At 45.9% G+C, this 14,184-nt stretch overlaps 1 protein-coding gene across 1 annotated transcript in view; it reads left to right on the forward strand.

The window, feature by feature from the left end:
• LOC132832814 (lysosomal thioesterase PPT2-A-like) overlaps positions 1 to 14,184 on the forward strand; it is a 36,207-nt gene that overhangs the window by 13,808 nt on the left and 8,215 nt on the right. The window contains exons 3-7 of the mRNA XM_060850966.1: positions 41 to 136; positions 5,404 to 5,511; positions 5,938 to 6,021; positions 8,480 to 8,564; positions 10,342 to 10,396. Of these exons, the coding sequence (XP_060706949.1) occupies positions 41 to 136; positions 5,404 to 5,511; positions 5,938 to 6,021; positions 8,480 to 8,564; positions 10,342 to 10,396 (428 nt within the window). The remainder of the gene's footprint in view (positions 1 to 40; positions 137 to 5,403; positions 5,512 to 5,937; positions 6,022 to 8,479; positions 8,565 to 10,341; positions 10,397 to 14,184) is intronic.

The following is a 14,184-nucleotide window of genomic DNA, read 5'->3' on the forward strand; positions in this document are numbered from 1 at the left end:
AACGTTCTTGAAGAAACGGAGTGTATGTTTTCTGTTCTAGGTGGCCTGATCTGTCGAGGTATCCTCTCCACGATGCCAGACCACAATGTGGACACCTTGATATCCCTGTCCTCTCCTCAGCTTGGCCAGTATGGAGGTGAGTTGCAGACTTTCTGTCGCTCCCATTGTGACAAGACACTTGAATTGAGAGAATTGAGAAGTAGAAATGACTGGGGCCAGCTGGGGATGAGGCAGGGGATGGGATATACATTGGGGCAGTGTACAAGCTGAGTGCAGGCAAACTGGCTGTGTTGTTTCACTTGGATCAGTCTAGCGTACTCTCAATCAAATGCCAAAGAGATAGGGAACTGAAGCACAAACTACCCTGAGTGCTAGCATTTTGTATGCAGTCAGAAGTTCATACGTTCAAGTGCCGATTCTGAGGATTGAATATAAAATGCTGGCTGACACTGCAGCGCAATGCTGAGGGGTTTCCGCATGATTATCTTTCAGCTGCGATGTTAGCTGGAGACCCTGCCAGGTCCCATCAGGTGCCTGTCGGAGATTCTATGACACCATCAAAATGACATCACCAAAAAACAGGTTTCCATGTCTGAGTATTTTGCTCTGTCTGAAGACACGATTAGTTTGTTGCACAGACAAGGAAAGAGTCCAAGCCACTTCAATTCTTCCTGTTTTTGAATAATGCGCACTAATTATTGGGATTTGGGCATCCCTGGCTCAGCCAGCTTTTACTTTCCATCCCTTATAGCCCAGTTAAAGGTTAACCACGTGCTGTGGGTCTGGAGTGGGATAAACCAGGTAAAGTTGGCAGATTTCCCTTAGGAAAAGGACATTAATGAACCAAGTGGGTTTTTACAACAATTGACACTGATTACATGGTCAGCAACTGGCTAGCTAGTTCATTCCAGATTTTTATTGGATTCTCTTGCCCTTTTGGGATTTGAACCCATGACCCCGAAACATTAGCCTGGGATGTTAGATTATTAGTGACAGTGTGACTAGATCGTTGCCTTCCCTATATATAACTGCTCAGCTCTGGTGGAGGACATTTAACAAATTCTTGATGGAAATAGAGAGCCAATGACAGAAAAAGGACAAATGCACCAACTAAAGAATATCCTTAGTTACAGCAAGTAAATAAAGCCTTCAGCTAAGCAACTGACACAGGGACAATTGAGGATGGTCGGTAAATGGATTTGAATCATTGAACAACCATGACTGTGATGGATGACAAAATAGACTTGAGGAGGTGAATGGCCTCCTACTGTTCCCATGTTGCTCCAAGAAATACCAAGAAGGGGAAACCTGAGAAATGCCAAAGAATCAGAATGCAAGATCATACCAAAGTTATTGTTATTACAGCTGTAATGCGAATGTGCTCATTACCAAGCCCCAATACCCCACCATTAGGTGTACATTTGTTGATTCAATTATCAAAATGACCAAATACTTCTATTCGTTACTATTATAAAGTAAAAGAAATATCACAAAGCTTCTGTAACTGAATAAAAATAAGCTATTTATTATGAGCAAAGATTATTCCCAAAATCTGTGAGAAAGAATGATTAGTTTCAATTCCAGATCATAATTTATAAATTATGTTCCCTTAATTCCACACACATCTACACTCCAGTACAACAAAACAAGTCTCCGCTGAGATGATGGCTTACTTTAAAAACACAAAAGGGAACAAACGCCTCCATTGTACCAAAGACTTGGGAACAGAGGATAAAATGTGATGACGTCTTACTGTCATTGAATTTCTTGTTGATAAAGCTAAGTTACTGAAAGCTGTAGAGTGTTGATAAATGTACGGTTTGGATTCCAATCGATTTGGATTTAAGTCATTAAGATTTGTCATGGACTGTGACTTTAGAGTCTAAAAAGCAGGCAGAAAAACTGGTATCTGGAGCTCCCAGAGATGACTTTGAAGAAACAGAACTTAGAGAGAGAGAGAGAGAGAGAACTCTTGAGATGTTGTCTTTACTTCCTCAGAGAGGGTGACTATGAGCATAGGTCTGGAGTGCTCTCAAAAGTCAGGATTTTTTAAAAAGATAATTAGGGTAGTAAATCTATTCCCTTATCTCTTTGAACTTTGCTTAGCCTGACTCTTCCAAGTCACTTGATTTACAATAAGACAGCAGGCATCTTAGAGTACGTCAAATTATTGGCTTCAAGAAATCACACATTGTAATCCTTTTCAAACCTCAGAATGTCCAAATAGTATAAGCCCAGACCGTCTCCAAATAAAAAAAAATGTCTTCTCAACATTATCTCAACTGATTACGTGCTCTAGCTTTGATTATTTTTTATCCTGGCTAAATGCAGAACAGTTGTGGAGCCTTGCCCTCTGATTGGCCCAATAGGATTGTTTATCTGGAGTGTTAACCATATCCAGTGTGAGCTGATGTACCAGTGAGTTCAGGAGTTGGTGCCAAGAATTACATGTTGCTCCCAAGAATTCACAAACAATCCTGCAGAGATTAAAACAAGTCATTGGCAGGAAGACAAAAAAAAATCTGTGGGAGCATCTAAAAAGATTGGTTTAGCAGGCAAGAACAAGTCACACAGTGGCTTAGTGGTTAGCACTGCTGCCTCACAGCACCAAGGATTGGGGTTTGATTCCAGCCTCAGTCTAGAAGAGTATCAAGGCAGTAGGAGAATACTTAAGAGGGAAATCAGGAGGGCAAAAAGTGGACATGAAATAGCTTTGGCACATAGAATTAAGGAGACTCCACAGGGCTTTTACAAATACATTAAGGACAAAAGGGTTACTAGGAGAGAATAGGGCACCTCAAAGATCAGCAAGGCGGCCTTTGTGTGGAGCCACAGAAAATGGGGGAGATACTAAATGAGTATTTTGCATCAGAATTTATTGTGGAAAAGGATATGGAAGATGTAGAATGTAGGGAAATAGATGGTGATACCTTGAAAAATATCCATATTACAGAGGAGGAAGTGCTGGATGTCTGGAAACGCATAAAGGTGGATAGGATAAATTGGCAAAGTCTTTTCCCTGGGGTGGGTGAGTCCAGAATTCGAGGGCATAGGTTTACGGTGAGAGGGGAAGAATATAAAAGAGAGCTACGGGCAACATTTTCACACAGAGGGTGGTGTGTGTATGGAATGAGCTGCCAGAGGAAGTGGTGGAAGCTGGTACAATTGCAACATTTAAAAGGCACTTGGATGGGTATTTGAATAAGAAGGGTTTGGAGGGATATGGGCCAGATGCTGGCAGGTGGGACTAGATTGGGTTGGGATATCTGGTCAGCATGGACGTGTTGGACTGAAAGGTCTGTTTCCATGCTGTACATCTCTGACTCTATGACTAAATGAATGTATATGTGGAGTTTGCACATTCTCCCCATGTCTGTGGGTTTTCTTTGGGTGCTCACGTTTCCTCCCACAAAGATGTGCAGGTTAGATGAATTGGTCGTGCTAAATTGCCCATCGTGTTCCGTGATGTGTAGGTTAGGTGCATTAGTCAGAGGAAATGTAGAGTAATAGCGTAGGGGAATGGGTCTGGTGGAATACTCCTCGGAGGGTATGGACTTGTTGGGCTGAATGGCCTGTTTCCACATTGTTGGATTCTATAAACATCTATTCAATGAACTAAGTCAGATAGAATATAATGGAAAGGTGACGTGTGAATGTGTTCATTTGGCATTAAAGTAACAGAGTGATGAATAGTGAAAGCTTGAGAAATGTTGGTATTCACAGGGATCTGAGTAACCGTGATGTGGATTTCAGAATATAAACAGGCAGGTACAGCAAGCCATTAGGAAGCAAATACCATGTAAGCTTTTTTAACAGAGGTCGTGATATAAGATTAATGAAATCTTTTTGTTAACATAGAATTCTGGTGAAAGATCACAGATCTGAAATGTTAACTGTTTCTCCCTGGTCATTCAAAATTGCTGCCAAACAGCTGAGTATTTCCGGCGTTTTCTGCTTTTAGTTTAGGTTTCCAACACCTGCAGGATTTTGCTGTGTTCAATAGGACGTTGGAGAAGGCAGATCTGATGCAGTGCATGTACCTAAGTTAGGATACACTAGATGCCTGGAGGGTGGGAAGCAAAGGTTCACGAGATTGCGTGCTGGTACGCGTCGAAAAGTGTGGCCCTTCTTCAGGCAGGGCTTATGCCTGAAACATCAGCTCTTCAGATGCTGCCGACCTGCTGTGCTTTTCCAGCGCACACTTTTCAACTCTGATCTCCAGCATTTGCAGTCTTCATTTTGTCCTGCATGCTGGGATGAGGGGAGTATCCCAAAATAAGGAATGAACAAGCTAGATTTTTATTCCCAGGATTTTCAAAGAGTTGATCTAATTGAAGTATCTGACATTTTGAAGGGCTTGACCAGGTAAATGTTGAGAAAACCCTTCCCCTGATTACAGAATCAAGAAAGCAGGTTTGCAAGCTCAGACTGAATGGTTCCTCTCTGCCCTGAGCTGTCAATGTTCCATCCTTCAGAACTGACTGAGGGTGATATTGAGGGTTAGTGCCAGAAACTCCAGCTTCCATTTTAGTCCTGCTTATGTTTTGTTGCTGAGCCTCATCCTCCTTCACTCAGTTTTAAAACACAGGACAAGATCAGCTGTATTGTGATAGCTCATTGCTACAGATTAAAATAGTTACCTCTGTGTGGAGATATTGTGCAGCCTGGATTGTGTTACTCTGTTATCTTAAGGCAGTTGATAATATCTGTTTACATTCAGGTTGCTGTTACTCTGAGAGAGCACCATTAATATTCCCCAGAGAGAGCAGGGGATTTGAATCCTGTCTCTGCCAAGATAGCAATTCGTCTAAACACACTCAGTCCAAAGAACAGTGAGTGTTCCTTGTGGGGAAACTGTCAGTATAGACAAATGGGAACCTAAACTTAACCAGATTTAACTCCTTTGAGATATCAGTTATTCAGGCCTGGCTGTGCAGTATCTTCACACAGAGATAACCATTTATCAGGAGTGATCTGTTTGCTACATTTAAATATTATTAAAATAGTTCATGTCTGCACACTGAAAGCAAATCCTGATTCTGGTGATTAACTCACACAGGCATGGTCTGGTGAAAGCTGCTGAGAAATATGGTTGTCATAGTAAGGGAATCCCTTTTTAGTGTAGCACTCTCTCCATTTTAGACAGGCGGGGGATTACAGTGCAATGTTGCACCGGTCCCGGAACCAAACACCAGTCTCCTGCTAAACCTGCATGTGTTTGACTAGGAACAGGTACTTTCTATGTGGCTGGTTGTGTCTGTGATAGGGAGTAACGACTGAGCCTCCTATACATGAGCAAACACACGTGTCTGAGAATAATGTCTGCACCTTCACGTCCTTCTGAACGTTGTGACCGATCCTCGGTGTGTGATTTCAGTGACTGAGTCGCTTTCTGTTCAACAGATACCAATTACCTGAAATGGCTTTTTCCAAATTATGTGAAGTCCAATCTCTACCACTTCTGTTACACACAAATCGGACAGTGTTTCTCCATCTGTAATTACTGGAATGGTGAGTAACAAAATCTTTTGTGAAGAATATATGCACAAAATGGCAGTGCATCACACACTGTTTGTACTTTGACTGTGTACAGAGTGTGTGTTGGACACTGTTTCTGTGCACAGTAAGTGTCAGTGCTGCCTCTGTGCTCTCTTTGTGTAAAACACACCATTGTCCTATCAGAACATAGGGCTGCTCTCTCATGAGAGAGAGAGAAATGATTGGTGATTGTTTAACCTGAGTGTTACCATATCTCAGGTGAAGGGAGAGGATGAAACCTTCATAGTGTCTCAGCTGATACACGAATTGAATTCGTGCTATTGGCATCAAACTGACTATCCAGCCAACTGAGCTAACTGACCTGTGCTTTGATTACAGTTTGAATGTAATTAGAATCTCATGTGTCCAACATATGAGCTGTTTCTGTGTCTGTTTCAGATCCTCATCATCACAAACTTTACCTCAATAACAGCAACTACCTGGCCTTCCTCAATAATGAGAGGGAAAATCCGAATGCTACAGGTAAAGTGGAGATGGATCACAGAGTGGTCTTGGAACCGGATCCCTGTGGAGTAGGGATGAGTCCACAGACCCTTAGGAGGAGTCCTGGAAGTTTTGCTCCTAGTTCTGATATTCAGTTTTTGCCAGTTTGGGTGGGGGGGTGGAGCTGCTGGGGTCTGATTTATACAGGAGAGAAACTGGAACCCAACATGACCTTTTGAACCTAACACTGAGCTCAAACAGACCACACTTTGATTTGCCGCAAGGACCTGAATTTGCATTGTGGGAATCACAAGAAGGTGCGGTAGGTGTAAACTCTCTTGAAGATAGAAAAGCTCTATCGAACTGACATGGTCTGAAGTTATTTAAACCCTGAGCCCTTTAAACTTATTTTTGAAAAGAAAATTGGCAACAACTTTCAGTGAGAGTTTTAAAACAAAAACCTTTTGCTGGACTACTTCAATTAGTCATTATTTCACTTGGAAGGTTCTAATTTCACAGATTGATTGACAGTTTAGAATATTGCTGAAGAAAAGAGGTGTTTTGTCAAAGATTTTTGTCCTGCATTCATCAGGGAGAGTTGTAAGAACAGCAAGTTAAGGGAAAAGCTATCATTAAAATTGTGTGAGGACAGTGGTAATTAGCTAGCAAATGAACTGTGATTGGTAGAGGCGTAGCCATGGAGAAGGCTCCCAATGATGATGATTGACTGTTAACTGCTGAGCTTTGTTTAAATTTTAAACCAGACAGATTGAGTCTGATGAACTGGTCAGGCATCGCCTCAAGATGTGAACCAGTGAATAGCTGTCATGTAGTTTATTGAGTTGATATGGGCATCATGGTCTTTTTATTGACAGCATTCTGTATATTAATATATGTAGCACTTACTTCTTTTGCAGTTCCCTTTAGGTCTGTGCCTTCTTGACCTTGTTTTTGATATAAAGTGGAAACACTTTCTGTCTGTTTACTCTATCCAGTCTGCTATGATTGTGCAAACCTCTATCAAATTGGTTTTCAAATTGGTTTGTGTCACATAGACGGGGTGATTAAAAAGGCTTTTGCCTTCATTGTTCAGTCCTTTGAGAATAGGATTTGGGAAATTATGTTGAGGTTGTGCAGGACATTGGTGAGGCCGCTTCAGGAATACTGTGTCCAGTTCTGGTCGCCCAGTTATCGGAAGAATAATATTAAGCTGGAGAGGGTACAAAAGGGATTTACTGAGATGTTGCTGGGTATGGAAGCTTTGAGTTATAAAGAAAGGCTGCATAGCCTGGGACTTCTTTCACTTGAGCGTAGGAAGTTGAGAGGTGATCTTATAGAGCTTTATAAAATCATGAAAGATGTAGATAGGGTTAATGATAGGTATCCTTTCCCTAGGACGAGGGATTTCAAGATTAGGGGTATACTTGTAAGGTGAGAGGAGAGAGATTTAAAAAAGACACAATGAGCAAATGTTTACACAGCGGGTGGTTTGTGTGTGGAATGAATTTCCAGAGGAACTGGCAGATGCAAGCCCAGTTGCAATGCTTAAAGGGTATTTCAATAAATACATGGATAGGAGAGGTTTGAAGGGACATGGGCCAGGAGTAGGCAGGTGGGACTAGTTTAGATTGGGATTATGTTTGGCACAGACTGATTGGACCAAAGAGTCTGTTTCCATGCTGAATGATTATATAACAGTCCCAATTTCTTTGAGCAATCTTCAGAACTTCCGTTCTCGTTCTAGGAACCATTCTTCTGCACTGAATCCAATGCATTGACGTCTTTCCTATAAAGTGACGCTCTTAACTGTCCCAATACTCCAGCTGAAGCCTGACAAACGTCTTGTTTATGCAACATCACCTCCTTGCTCTCGTACTCTATGCCCCGCTGTATGATTATTCACTGTACACTCCACTGTCCTACCGTTTTCAATGCTGTCTGCGCAATACACACCCAGGTCCCTCTGCTCCTGAATCCACCACAGAATTCTTCCAACCAAACCTCTCACTTCTCTACATCTGCCCGCTCCACCAAAGCATCTGTGTCCTGTGGAGTTTGACACAGTTTTCCTCATAGTTTACAATTATTCCAAGTTTCATTTCGTCTGCAAACTCCAAAGTTGTCCCCTGCATCCTAGGACATAGATCATTAATATTTAACAGGAAAAGCAAGGATGCCAACATTACTCCCGAGGAAACTCCACAAGTGACCCTCATCCAGTCCAACTGGAGTTGTGCAGAACTCCAGAGGAGGGTAAAGTACAATGTCTGACCCACTGTCCCCACCCAGTCCCACAGGGAGACCGTGTCTGACCCACTGTCCCCACCCAGTCCCACAGGGAGACCGTGTCTGACCCACTGTCCCCACCCAGTCCCACAGGGAGACAGTATCTGTTTAAATTCAATTCAATTTGATTCAAGTTGCTGGTTGTTTATCAGTGTTTGACAGCTATTTTTGGTTTCAGAGTTGTTGTTGTTTTTGTCCTTGTTTTTATTAGAATGGAAGAAAAATTTTCTGAGGATCAAGAAGCTTGTTCTGATTGGTGGACCAGATGACGGGGTGATAACTCCATGGCAGTCAAGGTAAGAGTCTGTTCCTGATGGGGTGTGGAGTGTGAGTGGCTACATAGCTGGAGACTACCCTCTGATTCTGGTACCAATCCCCCTCCGACTGGGCCACAGGCTCCAGACTCCGCCCGGACTGGGTTCCTGAGGCTGGAATACCCTGTCCCAGACTCCGCCCGGACTGGGTTCCTGAGGCTGGAATACCAGGTACCAGAATCCGCCCGGACTGGGTTCCTGAGGCTGGAATACCTGGTACCAGACTCTGCCCGGACTGGGTTCCTGAGGCTGGAAAACCCAGGACCAAACTCCGCCCAGACTGGGTTCCTGAGGCTGGAATACCCGGGACCAGACTCCACCCGGACTGGGTTCCTGAGGCTGGAATACCCGGGACCAGACTCCACCCGGACTGGGTTCCTGAGGCTGGAAAACCCGGGACCAGACTCCGCCCAGATTGGGTTCCTGAGGCTGGAATACCCTATCCCAGACTCCGCCCGGACTGGGTTCCTGAGGCTGGAATATCCTGTACCAGACTCCACCCGGACTGGGTTCCTGAGGCTGGAATACCTGGTACCAGACTCCGCCCGGACTGGGTTCCTGAGGCTGGAAAACCCGGTACCAGACTCCACCCGGACTGGGGTCCTGAGGCTGGAATATCCTGTCCCAGACTCCGCCCGGACTGGGTGCTTGAGGCTGGAATACCCTATCCCAGACTCCGCCCGGAATGGGTTCCTGAGGCTGGAATACCCTGTCCCAGACTCCGCCCGGACTGGGTTCCTGAGGCTGGAATACTGGGTACCAGACTCCACCCGGACTGGGTTCCTGAGGCTGGAATACCCTTTCCCAGACTCCGCCCGGACTGGGTTCCTGAGGCTGGAATACTGGGTACCAGACTCCACCCGGACAGGAGAATAGAAAATAGAATAATGTAGCAATATTTAAGTATAAACCCATGCTGAGAAGGATGTGTAAAATGAGTCTGGAGTTAATGGCCTAATGGTAACAAGGAAACTATTCTCGATTGTCAGAAAAACCCATCTTGTTCACTAATGTTCACTGTGGAGGGCAATCTCCCATCCTTGCCTGGTCTGGCTGGTGTGTCTCCAGACACACAGCAATGTGATTGACTCTTAACTGCCCTCTGGACAAACAGGGAGTGGGTAATAAATGCTTGTTTAGCCAGCGACACTCACGTCCTGTGAGTGAATTTAAAAATGGGGGATGATTTGGGATGGAGTGTGTGTGTGTGTGTGTGTGCGCGCTCATGAAAGGGCTGTTTATTCTGTAAGGTGTTGTCCAGGGTCTGGAAGCAGGTTACAGAGCACATCTAGATGTAACAATGTCTCAGGACAGCTATGATCTATTGACAGCGTAGGATTCATTCAATCGGACCAAACTGCTCACAAAAACATTAACCCTTTGTGGTGAGGAATGTTGAAACATTCCCAGTCCTTTGTGAAAGGTGATTGCAGCAGTGAACAACTGAGGCTGACAATCAACCAGGAGGCTTTTCTCATGTCCTTCTCCCACCATCTGTCTGTCTCTCACACGCACACAATCTTTTTCCGTCACACGCTCTCCCTCCCTCTCTCACACTCTCTCACACTTTCTTTCACATTTACGCTCTCACTTTCTCTCACACACTCACTTTCCTTGTCTTCTCTCTCTCTCTCTCTCTCTCTCTCTCTCTCTCTCTCTCTCTCTCTCACACACTCACTCTCAAATGTTGCCAGAGGAACCTCCCCCTCCACACTTTGTTATGAGATGTTAATTAAAGCCCTTTCTGTTTCTCTTTCAGTCAGTTTGGATTTTACGATGAGAACGAGACAGTGATAGAAATGAGACAACAGCTGGTGAGTTGTTGAGTGCTCACATCAGTGAGTCACAACCTGAGGGGTTGTCATCCTGGGGCAGCGTCTGTGAGGGAGGTGATGGGGCTCAACACAGGCCAGGGTCTGAAGGAGGTGACAGAGGGGACCACAGGCCGGGATCTGAGGGAGGTGACGGAGGGGACCACAGGCCAGGGTCTGAGGGAAGTGACGGAGTGGAACACAGGCTGGGGGATGGGGGAGGTGACACAGGGCACCACAGGCCGGGATCTGAGGGAGGTGACGGAGGGGACCACAGGCTAGGGGATGGGGGAGGTGTCGGAGGTGACCACAGGCCGGGGGGTGGGGGAGGTGATGGAGGAACCACAGGCCAGGGTGTGGGAGAGGTGATGGAGGGGACCACAGGCCGGGGGGTGGAGGGGGGTGACGGAGGAGACCTCAGGCCGGGGGGTGGAGGGGGGTGACGGAGGGGACCACAGGCCGTGGGGGTGGGAGAGGTGACGGAGGAGACCACAGGCCGGGATCTGAGGGAAGTGACGGAGTGGAACACAGGCCGGGGTCTGAGGGAGGTGACAGAGGGAACCACAGGCTGGGGGATGGGGAGGTGTCGGAGGAGACCACAGGCCAGGGGGTGGGGGAGGTGATGGAGGGGACCACAGGCCAGGGTGTGGGGGAGGTGACAGAGGGGACCACAGGCCAGAGTGTGGGGGAGGTGACGGATGGGACCACAGGCCAGAGTCTGAGGGAGGTGACGGAGGGGACCACAGGCCGGGGGGTGGGGGAGGTGACGGAGGGGACCACAGGCCAGAGTGTGGGGGAGGTGACGGATGGGACCACAGGAAAGAGTCTGAGGGAGGTGACAGAGGGGACCACAGGCCGGGGGGTGGGGGAGGTGACGGAGGGGACCACAGGCCGGGGTGTGGAGGGGGCTGACGGAGAAGACCACGGGGTGGGGGAGGTGACGGAGAGGACCACAGGCTGGGGGGGTGGGGGAGGTGTCGGAGGGGACCACACGCCGGGGGGTGGGGGAGGTGTCGGAGGGGACCACACGCCGGGGGGTGGGGGAGGTGTCGGAGGGGACCACACGCCGGGGGGTGGGGGAGGTGACGAAGGGGACCACAGGCCAGGGTCTGAGAGAGGTGACAGAGCGATCCATGGGCCAGGATCTGAGGGAGGTGACCACAGGCCAGGGTCTGAAGGAGGTGACGGAGGGGACCACAGGCTGGGGGTTGGGGGAGGTGATGGGTGTTCCCAAACATCACTGTCAGGTTGATGGGGTCTTCTCCTGTCTGGGCTGTGAGAAACTTGGCCAGTTTCTCCAAGTCTCCCCTCCCTCTGTGTTATTCTGCTGTAAATGGTTGCATTTCATCTTTAAACAGATCTTTTTAGTTTTCTTTATTGTCACATTGGCACCTCACTTTGTTATTTGTTGCCTCAGTATTTGTTCCAAAACTGTTTTATTGGTATCAGTTCTTCCAGGTGGTCATTTCAGGTTATTTCAGTCTGGTCGGTTTTCTCTATAACTGTGTATTCTGTTGACTGCTTTCTGTATTTCCCGTTTCACTTGCGATTTTCACCATCTGAAGTATTTTGGTTTTGCTAGTAGTGACATGAAGAAATGCTTTACTCACACACTGAGTGGTTAAGGTGTGGAACAGAGTGATTGTCTGTGAGGGAGTGAGGTGGAGGTAGATCCAATTGAAACATTGAACAGGAGGATAGACTGTCATCTGAAAAACTGGTGTTTATAGAGAGGAAGGAGAATGACATTTGGTGAATTGCTCATTTGGAAATCTGCTGCAGACATAATGAGCTGAACGGACTCCTTCTGTTCTGTAACTCTTCTGTGATTCTGTTGTACATTTCTTTTGTCTCTTAGCTGCTTGTGATGAGCAGGTATTATGTCCTTGTGTTCCTGTTCTGTGTATCTGGAGGGTGATAGGATCAGAGTTGAGAGCATTGTGCTGGAACAGCACAGCAGGTCAAGCAACGTCTGAGGAGCAGAATAATCGATGGTCCCCCTCCCTTTTTCTGATGAAGGGGTTTTGCCTGAAATGTTGATTCTCCTGCTCCTCGGACCTGCTGTGCTTTTCCAGCACCACACTCTCAACTCTGATCTCCGGCATCTGCAGTCTTGTGTGAGAGGATCATCCTGGTTGAATAATTGGGGTCATTGATGGATAGTTTGAATCCTGCAGTGAGTCACTCCCTTCCTGTCTCCCCGCTTCCCTGGATGAGTACAGCTGCCCCAACACTCAAGAAGTTTGATACCATCCAGGAGAAGCAGCCCATTTTATTGGCATCTGCTTCATCACTCACAACCTCCGCAGTGTGCACCAACTGTCAGAATATCCAGGAATTGAGTCGATTCTCCTGAAATCTCCCAGGGCGATCCATTCTGTGGTTTCCACTCTTCCCCTCCACCTCCACAACCAGAGGGAAGTTGCCTCATAGATTGAATGTTGGAGAATTGTAAAGTACTCCTCCTCCAATCAGAGGTTGGTTCTCTCCTGTACTTGCTTCTGATAGCCATAAGGAGGAGGTGCCGGTGTTGGACAGGGGTGGACAAAATTAAAAATGACACAACACCAGGTTATAGTCACTTGTGAGCTGAAGAAGGAGCAGCGCTCTGAATTCTTGTACTTTATTTGGAAGCACTAGCTTTCAGATTGCTGCTCCTTTGTCAGGAGCTAGTGTCTATAACCTGGCATAGACCTGTTGGACTATATCCCAGTGTTGTGTGATTTTTAACTTTGCTTTTGATAGAGCCAGCTGAAAACCTGGAAGAGAAACGGCTTGTGATTGGTGAGCAGCAAAAAACATCAGAGCTGGAGAGCAGGTTTTTTACCTCGAGATGGGAATGGCAGGCTGCAGAAGGGGGATTTTTTTGATGGATTCTGTTTCCTGGAGTGGATATCAGCCAAAGGAGATCAGGGGTGGAGAGAGAAGAGGGAGGCTGCAAATGGAAAATGGCAGCTTGCAACCAATGTATGGCTAAGTGGGATCGAGGAAATTTAAAATCACCACCGAGATACTGAATTCCTTACAAATCAATATTGAGGGCTTTGTAAATTCAGAAGTTTCTCTCTTTGGAAAGGTGTGGTTAATCCTCCTACAATAAACCTTGCCAATCATTAAATTTGAATCTGAGATTGAGATCCGGGTGCAGTAACAGGGTTGTAAACCAGCTGGTTAAATCGTTTCAGTTTTATATCGGTGCCATGTAAATGTAGGAGCTGTGTCCTTGCCAGTCTGAGGAAGATGTGGTTAGTTCGGCTGATGGTTTTTGTGTCTGGAATAAAAATCAATTTTTAAAAATAATTTTGTAAACTTATGCTGTTATCTTGTGCCAGTCGTGTAGTTTCTAGGAAATTAGTGCTTTCTTTGTGTTTTAGTTTAATGGAGAGTTGATTATTATTGAGGATATTAGTTAATCTACTTCTGCATCTGTGTATCCAAACACGTCAACGCAAACAGGGAAGGTGAGATAGTATTAGAACATAGAAAAATACAGCTTAGAACAGGCCCTTTGGCCCAATGTTGTGCCCTGGATTATCCCTAACCCAAAATAAAATAACCTAACAATGCACTCCTCAATTCATTACTGTCCATGTGCATGTCCAGCAGTCGCTTAAATGTCCCTAATGACTCTGCTTCCACCACCGCTGGCAACACATTCCATGCATTCATGATTCTCTGCATAAAGAATCTACCTCTGACATTTCGTCTATACCTTCCTCCTAATATCTTAAAATTTTGACCCCTTGTGCCAGTCAATCCTGCCCTGGGGAAAAGTCTCTAGCTATTGACTC

Source organism: Hemiscyllium ocellatum, chromosome 35 (genome assembly GCF_020745735.1).
Source record: "Hemiscyllium ocellatum isolate sHemOce1 chromosome 35, sHemOce1.pat.X.cur, whole genome shotgun sequence".
NCBI classification, from domain to species: Eukaryota; Metazoa; Chordata; class Chondrichthyes; order Orectolobiformes; family Hemiscylliidae; genus Hemiscyllium; species Hemiscyllium ocellatum.